The sequence below is a fragment of the Nelumbo lutea genome, chromosome 2 (assembly GCF_056320005.1).
Source record: "Nelumbo lutea isolate HS-2025 chromosome 2, American lotus-T2T, whole genome shotgun sequence".
NCBI lineage: Eukaryota > Viridiplantae > Streptophyta > Magnoliopsida > Proteales > Nelumbonaceae > Nelumbo > Nelumbo lutea.
The window spans coordinates 51,797,692-51,821,185 of record NC_142685.1 but is presented as its reverse complement, the minus strand read 5'-3'; the positions used below and the strand labels follow the sequence as shown (position 1 = coordinate 51,821,185).

Here is a 23,494-nt window from a genome sequence, read left to right as displayed (position 1 = left end):
AATCATCGGCTAGCTGAGTAATTTCTAAAGCCTCGCCTATTTTCACTGAACTGCATTGCAATCATGGCCTATCGTTCTGTGTCGCAAGTCAATTTTCAACTATCCATCTGGGAGAACCCATTTTCATATAACTGTTTGTGGTTTCTTTTCTATTTAGTTCGGTTGCATGTAAAATCAAGGAAAACAAGTGATTTTGTAAAGTTAGTATTTTTAAGGTGTTTTCTTTTGATGCATGTCAAACAGCTACAAATTTTGAAGCGAAAAAAAAAATGCAAATGTTTTTCGGAACATAAGTTGGAGATGGAAAATGGTATTCATTCTGATTTTCTATGAATCATTTTTCGGAGCAGTGGTCATCTTATTTCCCAAGTTAAAATAAAGTATCAAACATTAGAAGAAGCAGAAAAATGGTTCATTTTCCTGTTGACCAAAGAAATGCTTCACGTTCCCTCGCCTTTTGCAATCAAATGCAGCCTTTTTGGTTTTTACCGTTCAGCAAGGTTTTTAAAAATGAACCGGAAACAGAACCGGTCAGGGACTGGTTCCCGGTTAAGCGGTTCAATCATCCGGGTCGAACGATTTAACCTGTAATGCCATAAATAAATTAAAAAATAAAAAATATATTTTCAATCTTGGGAACACCCGACCTTCAGCCTTTCGAACGTGAAGGTATAAAATTCAAAAAAATAAAATGCAAAACTTTCGGGTTCCCAAATTAGTGTTCCCAATTGAGTGTCACCAATTTCGAGCCTTGACACTCAATTGAGAATCCAAAAGTTTTGCATTTTTTTTTGAATTTTATACCTTCACGCTCAAAGGATTGAAGGTCGGGTAGTTCCCAAAAGTTGCAGATAGAACAAGCATGGGAGAATAGTGGGCAAGAAATATACCATCGCCGTCACTACAGGTAAGGTTGCAAAATCGTCGGCCACCGCTGCAAGTCGATCGTCGGACTTGTTACTGCCGCAACCCACAACTGTTACTGTTGGATCTGTTGCAAAATTAATGTTGGCCGCCATATATGAAGCTCACCACCGTCGCTGGTCGTCGTGAATCGTCGTCGGTCAGCGTGTGTTGCCGTCAGATGTCGTAGGTCGTGGCCGCCGCAGGTGGTCGGTTGGGTGTAACGGATGAGAGGAGGGAAGGGTTAGAACGATACTAAACGTAAGAGATGGGATTGGGGATACGGGGGTTATTTGTTTTTTTTTTTTTTATTTAAATCAGTGAAAATTAAAATGATAACCCGTGAACCGCTGCCCGGGTCGAATGATTTAGCGGTTTGACCTCTCGGGTTAGTCGTTTTCTAACTTTTTCAACGGGTTTTAAAGATTTACCGGTTTATAGTATAACCGGACCCGGGGGTTAAACGGTTATCGGTTTTTTCGGTCCAACCGTCGGTCCGGTCCGGTTTTGAAAATCATGCCCGTTCAAAACCGGCCCATGGATTAGGGGTGGATTGAATCCTGCCCATGGATTGATGCTAAATTCACGGGTAGGATACAGTTTTTAGGGGGGCTATTAATAAAGTAGGAGGGGGCTACAAATTAGATTTATGAGGGAGATTGCAGTCCAAAAATCCTTAATAAAAATTATGAGGGATTGGTTTTACTACCGGGAGGTTTCAGCCAAAAATTTTCTTGCCACGTGAACAAAAACTACAACCGAAGCTTCAAGATTGAAATAGTGCTGATTGGGATTCAAGACTGACCAGAAGGAGATCATATAGGGAAGAAAAAAGTAGCAATCAACAGTGAAGATACCAGTGTTCCATGCCGCGTAATGTGTGAATTTCACATGCGCCCATGCATACAAAACATTGGCGTATTCGCACCTGATAGGTTGCATAGCTCACCTTATTTCTATCCTATCCGGACTCGATCAGAATTGAGAATTTGAGATTGAGTGATTGTGGGGCCCACCTTGTTTCAGGCTGTATCATGGTTGACTGACATAAGAAATTGAGGGGATGTTTGATTCGTTGGAGTTTATTGAAAAAATGCTGTCACATTAGTGTTACATAGGCGTTTGTGTTTATTCTATATGAAATTATTATTTAGTGAAGATCATTTATCAAATAAATACCAAGAAACTGAAAATGCTTGATTTTTTGTGCATGGGGCATTTGGGAAAATATCAAAATTTTGTTTCTCCTAACCCCCAATATTTATTAAAAGGAAATGGTGATGTGACATACTTTTATCGATGTTAATTTGAGATCAAATAAATACTAAGAAATTGAAAATGCTTGATTTTTTGGGCATGGGGCATTTGGGGAATATCAAATTTTCGTTTCTCCTAACCCCCAATATTTCATGAAACGAAATGATGATGTGACATACTTTTATGGGTGTTAATTTGAAGTGGAAAGCAATAAATGTTTAAAGTGATGCATAACCAAACAAAGAAAAACAAAAAACACTTAAAGTGGAAAACTTTGAAGTAAGATAGTAAAAATAAGTGTTTAAGGTGGTGTTCGATAGTGTGTAAATATCATGGACGGGACTGTTTCGGTCCTGTCCACAATAAGATATGGTATTCTGCTATGTATGGATGGTCATCGTCCATAAAATAGTGTGAACAGAGACGAGCCACACTTCAATTTATCGTCTACGTATTTTCTTATGGATGGTCCACACTATGGTGTGGACAGTTTGTGGGAAGGTTTCAGTGTAATGCACTCACATTACATTGGTTCAATTACTCTCATTTTATTTAATCTTTTAATAATTTTTAATATTTTATCAATAAAATAATAATTTTTAATGTTAATTCTAGCACAAGTTCGATGGTTTTCTTTCTCCACTCCTTTTTCATTATTTAAATATTAGATTTTTAATATTTTTATTAATAAAATAATATTTAAAATATATTTTTAATTTTTTAATATTTAAAGTGATATTTTTAATTATTTAAAAAATACAATTGTTGCTAACATATTAATTTATCAATGTCTTTTTTTATTTACCATATTAAATGCAAAAATTAGGCATTTATGATCGACTACATAGATCTCGCATAAAAAGTATATGAGATGCATGGAATCAAAAAGTTGGTATGGACCAGTTTACACCACACCTACAAAACGCCACCGTGAATATGGACTGGTCCGGTCCACACAATCTATCCATAGTTCAGAACAATTATAGATTATGGTGTGATGTGGATTGATCTCTGCCACAGGGTGTGGTGTCGACCAGTCCACACCCACAAATTTCTCATCCACACTATAGAACACCCCTAAAGTAATAAATGGCATCTTTATAAACTCCAAAACATATACTAATTAATTGTATTTGTGGGGCATATACATTTTGTGGCTGGTTTGGAGTGATCAAATGCAGCTAATCCGAATAACGAATTGGGATTAGTGTTAGTATGCTGACAATCAATGGTAGTGCGCCACATTTGTGATAAAATAGATGGTGAAATAAAATCAAAAAATTATGGGTCCTATATATTTTACTATTGGCGTGGAGAGTTTTAATTTGTTTTTTTAACAACTTTCATGCAATATTCATTGATAATTTGAAAGTACATGAAGCCCAAAAGAGTTATATATAATATTTACATCAAACTTACTAGAGTAGTAGGCAAAAAGATGAGCTAAAGTATTCCGATCTCTAGGGATCTTGGATGTTCTCAAAAACTGTGATGTTGTGCATTATGGTTCTGAGTTATCCAGTTGCCAATGTTGGTTCTTTTCTTGAATGGCCTGTGCTGCATCCGAAAAGAGAGATATATGTTTATAACCTTCTTGATTTGCTTTCTCCAATCCCTTAACAACTGCCTTGAATTCAGCATTTTGAATTCCTTAAACTGCAATAACAGTTCTTGATGCAAATAGTAAGTGATTATCGTGAGTGGCTATGACAAAAGTTGCACTTGCACAATTTGATAATGGATTAAATGATCCATCAATGTAAATTTTGAGATGTTGGGAATCTATGAGAACCAACTCTCTCTATAGGATTTTTGGTCCCTTGGAGTCCCCTATCTCAAGAAGGAAAAATGGCATTTTTTTGGAATAATTCCTCTGGTGAAGATGCCCCACCTTGATGCCTTCTAAGATTCCTTTCATCCCATATTAATCTTAGCAAGATACTAATTTTGGATAAGAACAAGACTTTATGTGGCTTTGTTAACTCCCGTTTGGTGGACAAGAGCCAATTATTTAGAATCTGGTGTAACGAAGCTTCTTCATGGTGATTCGGGTTGATGCCAAGTTGAGTATGACGCCATATAACCCATGAATAGGAAGACTAAAAGAATATATGATTTAAGGTTTCTTGGTGTTGTTGACAAAAAGAACAAAGTTTGTCATGCATGTGTGTGATGAAACCAAATTTGTCCAACGTAGGAATTCCTTGCCATAAAGCCTTCCACATGAAAACTTGGACTTTATATGGGACCTTGAACTTCTAGATTAAGCTCTACTAGAAAAAAAAAATTAAAAGATGTTGATGGTTTAGCATTAATAAATACCTGATAAACGGATTTAACAGTAAAAAACACCATTATTTGTGTGCTTCCAAAGCAAGCAATCAGATGATAAGTCTGGCTGAGGTGTGATCGATCAGAGCTCATATCTCCTACCCACGCTTAACCTGTTCACGGGCCGGGCTTCGAGCCAGACCTACATTGTGTTGGACTTGGGTTTTGGGCCAGACCCCATTCAGATTTTCGCAGAAGCCAAGCCCATGTAAGAATGGCAACGAGGCGGGTATCATATTCCCCGTCCTCACCCCTGATTCTAAAATTAACCCTCATCCCCATCCCCATCCTCGATTCCCGTCAAGGATAAAATTTGTCCTCCATCTCCAATCCCCGATGAGGATGGGTTTCCTACGGGGACTAGAATCTCTGAAATATTTTTAGATAATAGTATTTTCTTTGAAAAATAAATTTACTTAAAATAGATAAAAATTTTAAAATATAAATAATGTTTTAAATATGTTTTGATATATATATATATATATATATAATATAAATAATATACATTTAATATAAATAACATATAAATATATAATCGAGGTTGGGGCGGGGCTGGGACCTCAATCCCCATCCCCGACCCCATCGAGTCGAGGAAGTCGAGTCCCCGTTGGGGATGGGGAAAATTGCCATTCCTAAGCCCGAGCCTAACCCATGAACATGTCTATGCCTCATTATAGTTGTATGTTGAGAACATCTCCCATGTTTGCAAATTGGGATATGCTCTTCACAGAACGCATTTCATATCGACCTCACAACCACATCTCACTCTATGTTGGGGACGTCTCCCCATGAATAATAAATATAAGTACCGAAGATGTTCCCAATATACAACCAAGACATGCAGTGAGGTTGGTGTGAGGCGCAATTTGTGAGACTCCATGTTTGCATCTTACCATTTATGGGGAGATGTTCCCAATGTACAACTGTAGTATCACATTGGTAGGATTCTTGTGGGCAGGAGATCTCAATTCGATTGTATGAACATTTCATTAGGGATGCAAATGGATTAGATTGGATTCAAATTAGGGTTATCCGAATCCAACCAATCGGATCTTATAGGACTTGATTTGAATTTGAATCCTATCAGTAAGCCGGATCTTCAGATCTGATTGATTTGACTTATTTTCTTTAAAAATTAATAAATTATTAAAAGAAAAATAAAATATACTAATTTAAATAAAGTAAAAACAAAAAAAACAAGTATTTTTTAATTATTTTCATCATATATATACATGTTTTTTATAAAAAATAAATAATATGACAAATTTATAAAAATATAATATAAAAAATATATTTAAATAAATAAATAACATATATATGTATTATATATATTTATATTTATATTTATAAGTATATAATATATATTGGATCGGATAGGGATGATCCGAATTCGATCAAATAGGATCATATATCGGATCGGATCATGACCCGATCCATTTGCACCATACATTTTATCATTCATTTATATCGAAGGTAAAGCCGCAAAGGACAAATCCGTAATTCTGTACATGTTGTTGAGGAGGCGGGGGAGGATACTTTGGTTTTCTCTCATCTCCACCTCGCTTCCTTGACGCCATAACCCTAGATCTACCTCTCAGCCTTCAGCACTCAAAAGGGCTACCGCGAAATCTCTGCCACTGAGGTAACTCTCTGAATCCCCCGAAAGCAACACAGCCATAACCTTTATTTCTCCTGTTTATTCTTTATTAGATGAAGAAACCAGACAGATGAAATAAAATAAAACAGACACCCATGAATCTGTTCTCTTTTGATTTTTTTTTTTTTCTTTCTGTTGTTCGATAGATGATTAAGTAAAATTGTTTCTCTCGTGGCGAATATGGGTAGTGTATGTGATGTTTTAGTTGAAATCTTTGGAGGAACAGAGGAACAATTGCGTCTTCTTTCAAATGCTTTTGTTTTCACTCTTAAGCATGTTGATAACCAGTCTAATCCATTATTGTGTATGAGCTTTCTTCTAACCATTAGTACTTTTTGCTGCAAACCAGCTTCCATGTGCACAATGGTTTGGCTTGTACGTTTTTTACGGCCAAATTGAGTCATTTCTCCACATTCATGGTTCATCACTGGATGTGGTTTTACGAAAACGAAATGGAAGGTTCTTCTAAGGAACTATAATAATAGTTATAAACAAATGAAATGTTACGATTTTGATTTTGCAGAGACACGGAACAATGCATATCGATAGTAGGTTGGCAGAATTTGATGTTCATTCGTAACAATTGATAAACCCACAAGAAAATGACTGACATTATGTGGAGGGGACATCAGATGCCAATTTTTTAGGGAAGAATTACCCATCATTTTTTTGGGTGGTGGGAAGAATTAATTGCATTATTAGGGCAGTTTCCGTGGACAAAGACAAAAATGAATTTTTATTCATCAGACATTTTATTTTTCAGGTCTTATACGTTTTTCCAAAGTGATGCTGAGACAATTTAAAAATAATGAGATCGATAACAATATGGAATCACTATGCAATGTCAAATAGTGGAGGAAGACCCAGATTTACTATCCTTAAGTGGAAATGTTGGTTGAGGGTGTGAATGTGCTGCATTACTAGAGGTAGGGGTGGATTCGAGCTGAGCTGAATATCTAACTATTCGATCTCTGCTCCCCAATACAGTATATGGCTCGAGCTCAATTCGAGCTTGACTATGAGCCAAATGTTTGAAAAAAATAAAATATAATAACGAGACAAGCTCAAATAGCTCGTGAAAAGCTCGGCTCGTGGCCACCCCTAACCGGAGGAATCCAAGGATCTTGTGCTCCTCCATATCTGACCTTTCAATAGATGTCTTGCTTTAGTGAGTCCTTTGTCACCATGGTTGCCTTAGTATTGAATTTGAGAACTTCTTACTTAATTGAAGGAACATGTCCTCTGGGAAGTACTTCTTTCTAAATTTCTTTTCCCAGTAAGAACCGTTCTCTTTACAATGCCAGCGTAGTTTCCATTAGCCTTGCATTATTCATCTCCTAAACTGACTCAAGTTTTGGAACAGCACATCCTGTTGACTGGTTGTCTTGTTCTAAGAAACAGTATGTCTCACATGCTTTATTGTGCGTAAAATTATAAACATACTCTAAATCATGATGAAGCTTGAGCTAAATCAAATCGTGAATTGTATCACAAATTATAAGATCTTTCTTTCTCTATTTTAAAAATTGGGAGTGATTTGGGCATCACCCATTTGTAATAAAGGGACACACCCAATCACTACTCATGGAGTAGATGCCACATAAGACAGTAACACCCCTATGTTTTGACTTCTGTGATAACAAAAAGTGCTTTCTTTGTCTTTTTCTAGGGATTTGGCTGGTTTGTCAAAATTTGGATGTGCCCTAATCACCCTTCTTTAGATATTTGTCAAAAATTTAAAACACATGTGCTTAAAACTAAAACATATAGGCTGCATTTGGAAACAGTGCAAATAGAGTGTAAATGCAAATATGCAGAGTGCATTTTGGTCCATACAAATGCAAAGTTGGTTTAGTTTTGCATTGATAAATTTACTCTATTGCCAAACGATTTTTAATTGTAATGGATGCAAACACAAATCCCAATATTGAAATATACCTTTTTAACATTGATCATTTTGAACGCAAATGTTTATTTCCTTTTTTCGATGCAGAATTACCTCTCATTTTGGGTGTAAACATGCATTGGAAATTGTGTTTTCTGTCATTGTCAATACACAGTTGCACTGTTGCCACTTGCCAAACACTAGCAAAACTGAAGCAGAGTGCATATATGCACTGAACCGGGATTTGTACTCTTTCTAAACGCAGCCACACGGATTAGTGATCCCATTTTTGTGTCATAGCTACTATATAAGCAGTTAATACACCAGGGTTTGCCACTTAGAAACTAGAATGGTAGATGATGTAGTCAAGTTTGACTTATGAGTTAATTAACCCATATATAGTATCTCTTTTATCTAAATAAATCTTATTCTAATAAGAGTTTTAAAAGAAAAGTCCCTTGAAAGAAAATTTAGAGAAACTGAGGATGGAGAACCATGACTTAATTGAATTGATTTGAATTGTATGGATTGTATAAATAGTAAGGTTCAAAGAATAACCTTAGGAGTAGAAATCTAGCACTACTAGGGAAATGGTTGTGGAGATTCTCGCTGGAGAGAGAAAGATTTTGGGTTAAGATAGTGGGGAGTATTCATGGGATGGCAGATATTGGATATGATTCTGGGATTCTTGCAAGGACTACAAGAGCATCTCCTTGGAAGGCTATTCAAGCTATTTTGCCCTTGTTCTCTCCGTGGATAAGGTATGATGTGTACTCAGGTAACCTCACTAAATTTTGGGGACATATTTGGGTTAGGGACTCCGCTTTGAAAGATCAATTTCCAAGCCTTTTTGCTATCTCTACCATGAAAAATGAACAAATTTCCTCCTTCCTTGTACCTTCTAATTCACCTTCTCATTTTGGTTGGAACCTAGGTTTGAGAAGAGCTATTAGGGACATAGAGTTAGATTGTCTTTCAGCCTTGTTATCCATTATGGATGGGGTTTTCCTAGTTCCAACAAAGGCAGATAATAGAATCTGGACTCTCACTCCTTTGGGGTCCTACACTTGTGCCTCCTTCTTTAAGGCCTTATTACCCCCTCTCCTATTGGTTTGTCCTTCCCAGTTAAAAAGGTGTGGTGTCAACCTATTCCTCCTAAGGTTGGGAGTTTTTGTTGGGAAGCCTTCTTGGAAAGAGTTAATAAAGGGGATTTACTTCAAAGAAAAAGACCCAATAGATGTTTATCTCCTACTGGTGTGTCATCTGTAAATCTGATGGTGAGTTTGGATACCACATACTAATTTCTTGTCATTTTGTCAAAGGTATTTGGGAATGGTTTACTTCTTTGTTTGGGTGCAGGTGGACCCCTCCTTTGAATGTGCAAAGTTTATTCACATCCATGCCTCGCTGGACAACAAAAAGGGCCAAGATCATGTGGAGATGTGTTAGGGCTGCAGTATGTTGGACTGTTTGGGAGGAGAGAAATTCACGGATTTTCTTAGATAAGGAGAGAAGCTTGGAAGCAAATCTTGGAGAGTATCCATGTTAGGGTGATACATTGGTTGAAAACTTTAGAACTGTTTATAGATTTCTCAGTTGATCAAATGATAAGAAATTGGAAGGAGATTGCAGATTCAGCTCTGGTGAAGAAGACCTCAAGTTCTTGTTGGACACCTCCACCTCAAGGGTTTACCAAACTGAATGTTGATGGCAGGGCCTTCCGGAATAGGGGGAGTGATAAGAGATGAAAAAGGGAACTTGTTAGCTATGTATTCCGGGTTAATTGGGGTGGGCGATTCTCTAAGGGCTGAGATTCTAGGAGCTCTTGAAGGGATCCAAAGAGCTAAGGACATGCATATTAAAAAACTGATCATAGAAGGTGATTCTGAAATTGTGGTGAATTGGCTAAAAGAGGATAGCTCTAAACCCTAGATTTACAACAATGAAAAGAGGAAGTTTAAGTGGCTGATTAAGGACATCGAAGTTCATTGCACATGGATAAAAAGAAATACAAATTCCTTGGCAGTTGGGCTGGCTAGACAAGGGGTGAACAAAAACTCTCTCTTTTGGGCTATGTTGTAAGTTTTTCATGGTTTGGGTGTACATTGGTATAGTAAGGAGTTAAGATTCTTTAGCTCCTTTTCTATGTAACTTCCCAAGTTCTCAATTATTAATAAAATTTACTGCTATTGATAAAAAAAAAGAATAACCTTAGGAGTTTCTATTTAGATGCAAGATTCAAATGAAATCCTTGGGAGTTTAAGATTTGAGCTTTGCTTGGTATTGCAAACCATAACATGTTGATATCCCTTTCCACAATAAAAAATGTTCTAGGTATTCAAGTTTATTGTCAACAATCTTATATAAGAAATTTGTTGACATAAAAGTAGCCTGAGCTACGGAATTCATCAACATTGTTTTTTTTTTTTATCAATGAATTCATCAACGTTGTTATCCCAGCTTAAGGTATCAGTTTCCCTTTCCAGGCTGCTATGCTATGTTACATATCCAAAGTGTGAATCTTATATAATTATCATTTTATCATTTTAAGACATTTCTTTGGTCAAAATGGACCCTCCACCCCCCAGTGCCCTATTTTCCTTTGCTTTTCCTCGTGAGAGTTTATTACTGGTAGAACATACACTCTTCTAGGTTTTACCTTCATAACATAGTTATATGTTTTTTAGTATTGTGTTTCCTTGTCCAAATTGCAGTTTGTGTTTATCCTATGCCAATAAAGAGACCAACAGAGCTCCTTATTTATAGTTGTCGGAAAAAGATTGCTTGTTCTAAATGAAGCTTGGTAGTCATATACCATAATTTATAACTACTTTGGCACCAAAGAAAGGTTCTCTATTGGGACAAAAAGTTGTTACAAGGAGTGTTAATTGCTGGTCTTTATCCTCAATCTTCTATAGATCCTCAGCCTGAAGTGAAAGTGGGAAACCAAAGTCCAATTGCCTCAACGTGTGGGAATGAATGGGACAATCTGAATTATGGAGTGTGTGCATATTACATTGAATTTGTGTGTATGAGGATAGGGTTTGACGGGGGAAGTTGCTCTTCTGTGATGTGCTATTTTCTGCTAGCTTTTTACATTGAATTTTCATTTCATCTTTTTAATTGACCATGCAGAATGACGGAACCACCCTTTGTCCCCAGGGAGAGACTCCTCTTAAGAAGCAACAGTACTTTCAAAACATTCACAAGCACACTTACTTTAAGGGTCCTTTTGACAAGATCACCTCAGTGGCCATTCCCTTTGCACTGGCAGCTTCATCTATAGCTCTAATTGTGAGTAATCTGTTTCCATGAAGCAAGAAAATTTTCTAATTCTTAACAACGTTCAGTTGATTTCTTGCATCATTAAGACTCTTATGCTTTGTTCAGGCACGAGGGATCTCCAATATGTCTCATGGGATAGGGAAGAAGGAATGATAGTGCTTTCTCCGCTTTGTGATTGCGCCTATAAGCTTGACACATGATAGATTCAAAATATCTTACGAAATTGTTCTCGAAGTTTTGATTGTTTCGTTTTTAGTTTCAAATTGTAATAATGGCTTAAGTCCCAGATAACAACCAAGGATCCATCCTTCTGAACTTTTAGGTGTTTGGATTTCTCCGATAAATAATGATCTGACCTCAATTCTTAACTAAAGTTACTGTTTTTGTTTCATTGGCTTGTTGCTTTCAAGTTTCAACTTATTTCACTTTTGGGAAGGCATGTTTCCCGTCTTTGACATGGTGATCTAGGCCTATTAACTTTGGAACTCCAATTTGGCTTTCCTTGTGCCATTCGTGAATTTGCTCTACAGTTGTAATTTCGTTGCCTGGCTTACCACTTAGGGATGTGTTATTAGTTATTACTTAAAATAAGTGGAAAAAAATCATTCTGATGTTTCAGTTATATTTGTGCCTTCTTTTACAGCAAAATCTGTTTCCAAGGTGCAAAAGCATTGATACATGAGGTACATTGGCACTCTCTTAAAATGAAAATATACCATAAAAAGCTTTGAAATCGTCATTATCCATGACGAAGATCAAGTTTTGAATCTTTATTCTCCCAAATTTGTAGTATTTTGTGTATCGTCCACCCCAAAAATATGTATTAATAAGCATGGTTCAAAAGTTTTGATATTCTTTGATATGCAGAAATTATATTTCATCGTATGATATATTTACAAAAAGGGTAAATTACAAGACCCTGTAATATGATGTCAGTAACAAATACCCCTTGTAATTTCATTAATGGGAAATAGCCTCTAACTTTTAAGTGTGACAAAGACCCACTTCCATTGAGTTAATTTTAAAAGGGATTCTCATCGATAGTAGTTCTTCTATTTTTTTTCCAATGTTTTCAAATTGCCGTTGACATGGATGGATGGACTGTTCAGCTTGGGAACATGCAATCAGTTCTGTTTTACTCCAAACCTGATTCCTGGTAAAAAATCGTTGAATTGGTCAATGATCTATTGACTCGTGTGATTGAATCATTGACCTTTCAACAGTTTTGACCTTTTTATTTTAATTATTTTTTATTAGAACATGTTGTCTATTAGAACCAGACGGTCAAACTATCGACCCAAAAATTAATGGCCAAAATTGTTTCAATTCCAGATCATCTTTTAAAACATCGTTTTTTTCCTTTTATTCCCTTTCAAGACAAAAATCTTAACTAATCTTTTTTCCCCTTTTTACCCTTTCTTTGTCATCAATGGCGATGCCTTTTTCATCTCTATTTTCACTATCAATAATTGGTTGTTGCAACAGAGCACCAATTACAAAGCTTAAGAAGGATAGAATGGATGTAGGATAATCAGGATCTTTATTTTTGTTTATAATTTTCTTACAACATCTGATCTTCTTCTATTATTCGACACTTTTACAGTTTTACTCGTACTTCAATTTGGTCTGCCTAGGACTAGGATTTAGATGAGATCAGATCTGCTCATCACAGAAGGTGCCTTACACATACATCCTATAATGGGAATATCTCCCATACTTTTAATTTATTATTCACGGGAGATGTTTCAAATGCATGGTAGATGTGCATGTGAGGCGCCCAAGTGTGAGGAGCATATACCATCTCGATTTAGACCTGCCAGAATTGCAAAATCTCAAGTAGAGTTGCGGCTTAAGAGAGGCTACTTAAAGCCAACTAGTAATGGCGATCATGATAATCGAGTCCTCCATCTTGAACAAGTAGAGTCAACCACAGGTGGTCCACCGCGATATATCCTGTTTGTGTAGCCTCTTGTGATATATCCAAGCCAATTCCCATGTGATATTCTGACATCCCAATTCCCATGTGATATTCCGACATCAATTCTAACAGTTAACTGTTAAGACCAGGACCCTCCTTCCTTACAAGTTACAAATATCTTGAAGCAATTATCACACAAAATATGAATTGACAAAAGACAACCTCCCAATTCTCCTATCTTAAAATCTTGCTTCCTCTTTTTTACACCAACTCGAACTGACTTCTCCAACGTGAAAAGACTGCTTTGGTTAGAAGAATGAAATTTGGGCATTAGAATTTGATGTTGTCTGACTGAGGTGTTCTGAACTGAGAATACAATCAGATAATCTTATCAACAAAGGTTCAAATATCGATACAAGTTGATAAGCCGTATTGGTAATATGCTTTTTGTTTTTTTTTTAACTGGTTCAAAGGGGCCAGTTTAAGGCCAATCTACCCTCTGAACCACTTGCCAACCCGAAACATCCCATGTAGGGGCGTATGGGGAAGGTTCCGATATGATATGTATCAACCGATACAAGTTGATACGTGACGAAGTTTTGATCCTTGTTGCCAACTGGGCGAAGCCGAGGTGAAAGGATAAAGTCGTGCATTGAGATCTACAACCGGGAGAAAGGTCAAAGGGCCAAAGAGTTATTACCCGGACAAGTTCTCCAACGTTCAAGTTAATCGGGTGAAATTTGAGAAAGAGGTGGCCTGGCTGAGCAAATTGAAGTAATGTTGGTCCTAGCCGAAGAGATAGTGTAGAGAGATATTTAAAGAGTGTTTTGCCAAAAGTCCCTTACCTCGAGTAGGAAATACATATTTATAATTGGGTGTCTATGTCCTAGATGGATAGGGCTTTCAGGGCTATCAGGATGAGGTCGTCCGCCGAAGTTTTTAGGAGGTTTCCTCTTCTCTGGTAGAGTTCACTTCCTTATCCATACAGGACACCCCTTCTTAGTTGTGCTCTTTTGTCATGCGTGGTGCCGACATGGGTAGAGAGAGAAGATGGTTGTGGAGGTTATCACATGGCATCCTTGGCCAGTTCAATCATCACCAAACAAGAATATCTCTGAATAGTGCAGAGAGATATTTAAAGAGTTCTATCAAAAGTCCCTTACCTCGAGTAGGGAATACCTATTTATAGTTGGGTGTACCTATCCTAAATGGATAGGGTTTTCAGGATAAGGTCATCTGTCGAGGTTTTCAGGAGGTTTTCTCTTCCCGACAAAGTTCGCTTCCTTGTTCGTACAAAACACTCCTTAATCGTGTTCTTCCGTCATGTGTGGTGCCGACATGAGTAGAGAGAGAGGATGGTTGTGGAGGTTGTCACATAACATCCTTGGCTAGATCAATCATCACCCGAACAAGAATTTCTCTAAATCAATGAATTGTTCATCTTCAATGTTAAAAGAAATGATATTGTCACTAATTGCGATCCAATGCATATCTCTACCAATACATACTTCTCGTGGATTGCTGTAATTAATGAGTGGAGCGATATTCTCGAGAGTCCTCAATGAATCGGTATCCACTGTATTAGTGGCGGAGTCAGGAGTGGGGGATTGAACTTTTAAACAAGAAAATGAGATAGGGAGAAGAATTATGGTTTGAGAGAAAATGGCTTGTGAAGGTTTGGGTCTATTACAATTTTTTTTAAAGAAAAAATAAGTATATATTTTTTATTTTGAGAGTTGAAGGAGTGTTAAAAATAATCATTTACATTTTAGTTGAAGTTTATTTATTAATTTTTTTTTATTTGGGAGGGGGAGGGGGGGGGCAAAGACGCACTTTGTTAGGTATTGATCCAACTTCTACTTAGTAACCACATATAAATAATGGTTTCAATAAAAGGTTTGAAGGGGAAGAACCCCCACCAAGATACTTGGCTATGCCCCTGCACTGTGTCACTGTGTGCACCACCATTACTATGACAAATCCGACCTTACGACCTTGTATTCCTTTGTTATGGGATTATAACTTTCTGATAGGTCCCAGTCAAAGATAGAGAGATAGAGTGTTCTACTTAGGGTGAAAATAAGACCACAAGAGTTTATTAACTTTCAACTACCCCCATCCATGTGGTGGGGTGGTGTTTAAATACAAAAAGTTCTAACTTCCTACCATTGAGATAGCCTCAAAGTAAGGAATTAAGCTTCTAACTATATGGCCGATCCCTATGCCATCTCATACTAACAACTTAACAAGAATAACAAACTAACTTATTTGGCTGATTCTCATGCTAAGACCAACTAACAATTAACAACTTAACAACCTAACTTCTTGACCGATTCTTGTGGCTAGCACCCTGACTTCCTTGATTGATTCCTGCTCTACTAGGTCGTTGCATGGGCCATGCATGATGAGCTGGTTTGCATGGGCCATGCATGAAGGTTTTTTAGTCCACATACTTTGGGTTGCGCATAGGCACCCTGTTCGACCTTCGTGGCCCATCATTGCCCCCATCTTGCAAATGGACCTTGTCCTCAAGGTCCAGATTTATGTACTTCTCACGCAACTCTTGAGAATTCTCTCATGTCGCATCTTCGTTGGGAAGGTTCTTCCATTGAATGAGGCTTTCTTCCACGAAGGTGGATCCTTTCTTCACCCAGCGGGTATCCAGAATGGCTGCCAGTTCTGTGACAAGTTCTCCCTCCTAGTTTATGGGCGGTAAATCGGTGCTAGTGGCAATGGTTTCGCCCACCTGTCTTTTGAGTAGGGAAATGTGAAAAACTGGGTGGATGCGCGAGCCCTCGAGAAGTCGAAGTTTATAGGCCACCTTGCCGATTCATTCTTTAATTTGGCATGGCCCATAATATCGAATGGCCAGCTTGTGATAGGCTTGCCTATGAACAATCTGTTGTTGGTACGAGTCGAGTTTCAGAAAGACTAGATCGCCCACCTGGAATTCTACGTCTCTTCTTTTAGAGTTATCCATTTGGGTAATGCGATTAATTGCTGCATGCAGGTTTATTTTGAGTTGCTGCAAAATGGCATCTCGAGAGAGCATGGCTTGATCTACCTCTTCTACCGAGGATGTTCCACCTTGGTAATTTGGAATACAAGGTGGTGGTCTTCCATAAAGAGCTTGAAAGGGTGTCATTCCAATAGAGGAATGGTAGGCAGTGTTATACCAAAATTTTGCCCATGGGAGGAAGGAGTTCCACTTCCTCGGTTGCTGGAAAACAAAGCAACGAAGATATTGCTCTAGACAACGATTGACCACTTCAGATTGCCCATCAGTCTGGGGATGATAGCCGGAGCTCATCTGCAATTTAGTAGCGGACATCTTGAAGAATTCCCGCCAAAAGTGGCTAACGAAGATAGGATCTCTATCACTAACGATCGTCTTTGGCATACTGTGGAGCTTCACAATTCCTTCTACAAAACTTTCGGCTACTAATTTCGTCGTATAGGGGTGTGGTAAGGTCAAGAAATGAGCTGATTTAGTGAGATGGTCTACTACCACAAAACTAGTGGTTTTGCCTTTGGAGGGTGGTAGACCTTCTATAAAGTCCATGGTGATGTCGTCCCATACTTGGCAGGGAACGGGTAATGGCTGTAGTAGTTTTGCCGGGGAAAGAGTGTCTGCCTTATTTTTTTGACAAATGATGCAAGATGCTACATATTGTTGAATATCTTTATACATGGAGGGCCAATAGAACTATTGTGCCATACGCTTGTATGTTCTAAGTACCCCCGAGTGTCCACCATATGAGGAGTCATGAAATTCTTGTAAGAGGATAGGGACGAGGTTGGACTGAGGGGGAATCATGACCCGGTTTTTGTAACATACCAGTCCATTCTTCCATGTGTAGGGAACTCTAGGATTCTCCGTTGCAAGCTTGCCGATGCGGATCATGTAGGGGTGTGTGTTGGCTTCTTTCTTGATGGTGTCCCACAGAGATGTTTGAGGCATATAGAGAGTATTAAGGCTAGGACTGCCTAGTACTCTAGATAGAGCATCTATAACAGAGTTTTCCCATCCAGGCTTATAAATGATCTCATAGTCGTACCCAAGCAGTTTGGACAACCATTTTTGTTGTTTCGATGTCCCAATGTGTTGCTCCAAGAGATACTTGAGGCTGCGCTGATTGGTCTGGACGTAAAATTTTCGATCCAACAAGTAAGGTCGCCATGTCCGTATTGCCTGAACAGAGGCGAGCATCTCTTTGGCATAGGTGGACCAAGTTTGTTTGTTGATGCCTAGAGCTCGGCTCATGAATGCTATGGGTCATCCCTATTGCATCAATACTGCTCCAATACCTACCCCGGAAGCATCTGACTCAATGATAAAAGGTTCCTCAAAATTAGGCATTGCTAGTGTGGGGGTCGTGGTCATTGCTTTCTTTAAGGCTGTAAATGCCTCTTGGGATTCTGTGGTCTAGTGGAATGCACCCTTTTTGAGAAGATTAGTGAGGGGTCGAGCTATGATCCCATAGTTGTGGATGAACTTCCTATAATATCCTGTAAGGCCTAAGAAGCTACGCAAGTCAGTAATATGAGTGGGTTGAGACCATTTAAACATAGCCTCAAATTTCCCTTGGTCTACCTTGACCCCTTGGGAAGTGACAATGTGACCCAGATACTCGACCTTTGGCTGGCCGAATATACATTTACTAAACTTGATAAAAAACTGGTGATGCCTTAAAACCTCAAAAGTTGTTCTAACATGTTCAAGATGCATGCTCCATTTGGGACTATAAATAAGAATATCATCAAAGAAAACTAGCACAAACTTTCGGAGATAGGGAGGAAGACAGAATTCATAATAGCCCGAAAGGTGGAAGGTGCATTACATAGGCCAAAGGGCATAACCAAGTACTCATAGTGACCATTGTGTGTGCGAAATGTCGTTTTATGAATGTCTCATGGGTGGATCTGTACCTGATGGTATCCGGATCGTAAATCAAGTTTAGTAAAGAAAGAGGCTCCATGTAGTTCATCTAGCATATCGTCAACCGTTGGAATCGAAAATCGATCCTTAATGGTCACGGCATTGAGTGCCCGATAATCGGTACAGAAACGCCAAGTCACATCCTTCTTTTCAACTAGCAAGACAGGGGAAGAAAAGGGACTTGTGCTAGATCATATTAGCCTCAACCATAACATGTCTTGTATTTGTTTTTCTATTTCAGCTTTTTGGAAGTAGGCATACCTGTACGGGCGGACATTGATGGGTTCCGTTCCTTCTTTGAGATTGATGCGGTGGTCAATCTCTCTCCGTAGTGGCAGATGTGTGGGCTCTTGGTAGAGATCTTTGAATTTGGCCAGTAATTGTTGCATATCCGGGTGTAGTTGTGGTGGTACTTCTTCCGTGACTGCTTGGAGACATATGGTAAATAGTGAATGTCCCTGCTTAATCCCCTTTGAGAATGCTTGGAAGGATGCAGGCTGAATCGGTTGGTTGTCGACCCCCTTCAACAGTCGATGTTGGTTGGCCCAAGAAAACTCCATCGTCATTTTCTTCCAATCACACGCCACTGTGCCCAATTGCTTGAGCCAATGGATTCCTAGTACCATGTCCAACCCAATCAGTGGTAAAGAATAAAGTGTTAAGGTGAACGGGATACCTTGTAGTAAGACTTGCACATTTTCAAATCTTCCTCGGCACTTAAGGGGTTCGCCATTGGCTACTTTGACATTGAAGGGCTTGGTAGGCACGACCGGTAAGTGCAGCAGTTCGGCTATTTGGTCGTTGATGAAGTTATGGGTGGATCCGTTATCAATAAGAACAATCAGTTCGTGTGATCCTACCTTGGCTGTGGCACGCATGGTTCTAGCCGTCGACCATCCCATAAGGGCATGGGGTGATATTTCAGGCTCCTTGCGCGGGTTGGTGAAGCTTTGTTCGTCATCCTCTGGTTCGTCGTCGATACAATCTCCAGAGAGTAGTAGCAGCTGTGGCCCCTTGCATTTGTGTTCGGGCCCAAATTTCTTGTCACAGTTGAAACATAGACCTTGAACACGCCTCCTCTGCATTTCTGTCCAAGAAAAACATTTCAATGGTGGAGTCGTCTTCGTCTTTGTCGGGAAAGAGTCACCAGCAGTTCTGGTGGCTAGACGCAAAGTCTTCTCATGATGACGCAGTTGTTCATCCTTCATTCGCGCCAGGCTGATGGCTTCCTTCAAAGATTTCGGTTTGAACATCTGAATTCCATCAGCTATGTTTGTTTTGAGACCTCCCATGAACGTGCCCACCAACGCCTTTTGGGTCCATCCGTGCACCCTATTGCCCAATCTTTCGAACTCCTTCTGATATTCCCGCAGAGACCCCGTTTGTCGTATTTTTGATAATGACTCATCGAAGTCTTCGCAGTCTGTTTGACCGAAACAAGCCCAAAGCTCTTCTACAAAAATCTTCCATGTTACCTCCTTCCCGTCGTCGTGATAAGTCTGACGTAACCATTGCCACCATTGGTTTGCCTCCCCTCCCAAATGGAATGAGGCGAGCGATACTTTCTAGGGTTCCTCGGTGTGCTGGTATTCAAAGAACTGGTCAACACAGGCGAACCATTCGGTTGGGTCATCACCGGAATACTTGGGAAACTCGAGCTTGGCTAATTTTGAGGAGAACATGGGTCGTCCTCCTTCTGTGTTGTCACGAGAAGGTCTGGAGGAGGACTGTCCGCTGCAACCATTGGCATGGCTCAGAGATGGTTCCTGCTGAGACAACAAGGCTTCAGACATCCTACTAATAGTTGCCTCGAGTTGGTGTAACTTGTCATTAACCCCTAACTCGAGCCTGCTCAAATTTGCTTGGAGTCCCCCGAGTCCAACTTCCAAACTCTCAATTCTTTCTTTGTTAGTGACCATGGTGCTTAGCTCTGATACCAATGATAGGTCCCAGTGAAAGCTAGAGAGATAGAGTATTCTGCTTAGGGTGAGAATAAGGCCACAAGAGTTTAACTTTTAGTTGCCCCCATCCATGTGGTGGGATGGTGTTTAAATACAAAAAGTTCTAACTTCCTACCATTGAGATAGCCTCAAAGTAAGGGATTAACCTTCTAACTATATGGCCGATCCCTATGCCATCTCATACTAACAACTTAACAAGAATAACAAACTAACTTATTTGGCCGATTCTCATGCTAAGACCAACTAACAATTAACAACTTAACAACCTAACTTCTTGACAGATTCTTGTGGCTAGCACCCTGACTTCCTTGACCGATTCCTGCTCTACTGGACCGTTGCATGGGCCATGCATGATGGGCTGGTTTGCATGGGCCATCCATGAAGGTTTTTTAGTCCACGTACTTTGGGTTGCACCCTGTTCGACCTTCACGGCCCATCACCTTCAATGTTCAATCTATAAATACTAAAGGCTCTGAATCCAAAATAAATAAAGGTTCTAAAATGAAGCCTGAGTGGGTGTACAAATTGGATTGAAAAAATTCCACTTTTCCCATTCACTATGAGTTCAAGACTAATTGGGTATCTGTCAAGAAAGCTCTCGACTTTGTCAAAATTGTCTAGTATTTTGATCTTTATGTTGTTATATCACCAGTCTAGAAGACTTTTCGGCAGGAAGAAACAGAGGTATTTTCGGATCAGTTTAGGTTAAGAAAAAATGGGCAAGAAAATAAAGAGAATTTAGTGGGAGTATTTTGATAATTTAGAGGATTTAAGGTCTACCACTGGGACGAAGCAGGGTTCCCTTCCAAGATGGTAGCAAAACAAGGTCTACCACCGGTCTACTAACAAACCAGATGGGGCTGCCAATGGATCAAATTAAATTGAATATGGGTAAATCCAAAATTGATTCATTTATATTTGAATTTAAATAAGATCTTATTCATCAAATTTATATTGGATTTGAATCGAATTTGGATTGAAATTGGATATTGAATAGTAAGAGTAAATTAAACTAAAAATGATCTAAAGATTTATGTTATTTATTAAATGAATGGCTTCTTTGATGTTGCATTTCATGAACAAAATGATCTGAGAATTACTGTATGAAATTTTAATCTATTACAATTTTGTAAAAACACAACATTCAAACCGGCCTTTTTAATAGATATAGGATTATATTGGATTGATCGGATTAGATAGGGGTGTATCTATATATTTGATCCAATTATAAATGGATCAATGTTGAATCACCATTAATGGGATTGAATTTGAATTCGAATTTAAACAATTGGATACAGTCTGCAGCCCCAGTACCAGACAGTGATGGATTTTTCTTCCTTTTGACCTTATCTTTCTCGTTTCTTTATTGAGAAATATTCAAATAAAACCCTCTGCTTTTGGTAGATAATATAGATATGTTTTTAATTGAAGATGTTATAATCAATCTAATCCAACGAAAGATGAATAGACTTTTCTCTTAACCATTCGTACTACTTTTGGGGTAAACCGGTCTCTTAACCATTCGCTAACACCGCCACCATAAGTCCTCAACCTCGTGCTGTTTCACTTGTGTTGCATACGCTTGCGTTCAGATATCAGGTATTGGGTTTATCTTAAGGATGTTTTTGAACCTTAGGCTTAGTTTGGAATTAGTATAAATGCAAATATATAGATTGTAGAACTTTGTATTTTAGTCTAGTTCGTTTTTCAGTAAGTTATTTATCAAGGTAAATACGGTTATTTGGGTAAGTTTTTTATGAGAAACACTTATCCAGATAAGTGCATTTATCTATGTTCTTTTATTTCTCATGTAAATAAAGCAATAACTACTTTAGTTATAAAAATCCATTATTAAAAGGGGCAATTTTGTTCCATTCAAGTGTTCGCAACTTCCCCCCTATGTGGGAAAGTTATTTACTCACCTAAGAGATAGGTATCACTTACCCGAGTAAGTGATACCCAGGAAAATAAACTTTTTCTAGTCTCCACATAAATCTAAAAAAAGAACATGGGGTTCTTGGTCAATGGGAATCAAAATCTCATTGACCAACTTCCCCCCTCTCAAAATTTGAAAAAATAACGTATTTGCACTGTACACTTGTATTTGTACTGTTTCAGAAGGAGTACAAATACAAATATATACAGTATAAATACATATAAAATAATACAAAATACAGGATTTTGCACTCTATGTATTTGTATTTATAGACTCCATTTGGAAGGAATAGAAACACATGTAGAGTGCAAAACCTTGTGTTTTGTATTATTTTATACTGTACATATTTTTATTTGTATTCCTTCCAAACTGAGCCTTAAATACAAATTTCTTTAAAATAATCATTTTAAGGGTCAATTAATTTTTTATATTTTTAACACCTTCAGCCCATACAGACGAATGGATACAATACCTACTCATGCTGTGCCGCTCAAATGAAATTGCACATCATTTTAATATCCCAAGACTTACATAGAGCAGGCCCTTGAAAATCCAATGCAGGCATCAGCCATTTCATATTTGATATTTTGAATATTGGATAGAATATGGTTTTGCTCATAGCACATGATACAAAAGTTCTTGCCCTAAATCTCTTTTGAATACAATGGGGTTAGGGCCTTCAATGGACTCCAAAAAGTGAACCTTGATTCCTTTATCTTTATTATTTTGGATTTTGGATCTTAAAATCTGAATGCATTCAATACTCTGTTCAATGCATCAATACTCTTAAATCTTAATATGTAAAAATTGTGTATTAAAAAGTTTCACTCAGTTCAAACTATTTTTATTTTTTATTTTTTATCTGTTATTTTGTCAATAGATACGACACATCATGTATTAACACTCAAAACAAATATAATTACAGAACTCTAGTATTTAGAATATCAGTGATCTTAATGCACAATACAGTCATAAGTGATATTTTGAACTTTGAATTGAAGCAGATATAGATTTGACGGTCCAATAGTTGAATCAAGTTCGGATGCTGCTGATCCAACCAGATAACAACAACAATGAGATCGTAAAGCATATACAACAAAATCCAGTTCAGCAATTGAGACAGCCTTCTTTTTGGAACTTTCATCAAATCTTTGCAAATATAAGTGAGATCCAGGATCAGCTGGATCAGCAGAGTCAATTGATCAAAGTTCTGGTATCGTGCTCTTGTAGATATTACCTTAAGGCTGCATTTTACATTCTTTATTACAAGTAAAAACTCGATGTTTATTAAGGGCAATTTTAACTATAAAAAGGAGATAAGTCTTTAAAATAAGGAATGCCAAATGCAGCCTAATCGTGGTTCTACTTCAACTTAATCCCATTAATTATCACCATTAATGCTACTAATTGTAGATTTTCAAA

The 23,494-nt window shown here is 38.1% G+C and overlaps 1 protein-coding gene, 1 long non-coding RNA gene and 1 pseudogene across 3 annotated transcripts; 1 reads left to right on the top strand and 2 right to left on the bottom strand.

Moving 5' to 3' along the window:
- Window positions 1–294: 294 nt before the first annotated feature.
- On the bottom strand, window positions 295–1,190 carry LOC148870652 (uncharacterized). Its single transcript, XR_016108036.1, has 2 exons — window positions 891–1,190; window positions 295–585 (listed from the first exon to the last, which is right to left on the bottom strand). It is a non-coding gene; the product is annotated as an uncharacterized LOC148870652 (long non-coding RNA).
- A 9,979-nt stretch (window positions 1,191–11,169) lies between these two features.
- Window positions 11,170–11,709, top strand: LOC148870651 (uncharacterized; annotated as a pseudogene). Its single transcript, XR_016107178.1, has 2 exons — window positions 11,170–11,327; window positions 11,424–11,709. The product of XR_016107178.1 is annotated as an uncharacterized LOC148870651 (transcript).
- A 3,536-nt stretch (window positions 11,710–15,245) lies between these two features.
- LOC148870650 (uncharacterized) lies at window positions 15,246–20,161 on the bottom strand. The gene is made up of 2 exons (XM_088972702.1): window positions 18,437–20,161; window positions 15,246–18,329 (listed from the first exon to the last, which is right to left on the bottom strand). Exons 1-2 carry the CDS (start codon window positions 19,465–19,467, stop codon window positions 18,326–18,328), a joined length of 1,035 nt encoding a protein of 344 aa, XP_088828828.1. The 5' UTR covers window positions 19,468–20,161; the 3' UTR covers window positions 15,246–18,325.
- Between the last annotated feature and the right edge of the window lie 3,333 nt (window positions 20,162–23,494).

Coding starts and splice junctions, on each gene's coding strand:
- LOC148870650 (XM_088972702.1), bottom strand. CDS start 19,467: ATGGGAGGTCTCAAAACAAACATAGCTGATGGAATTCAGATGTTCAAA.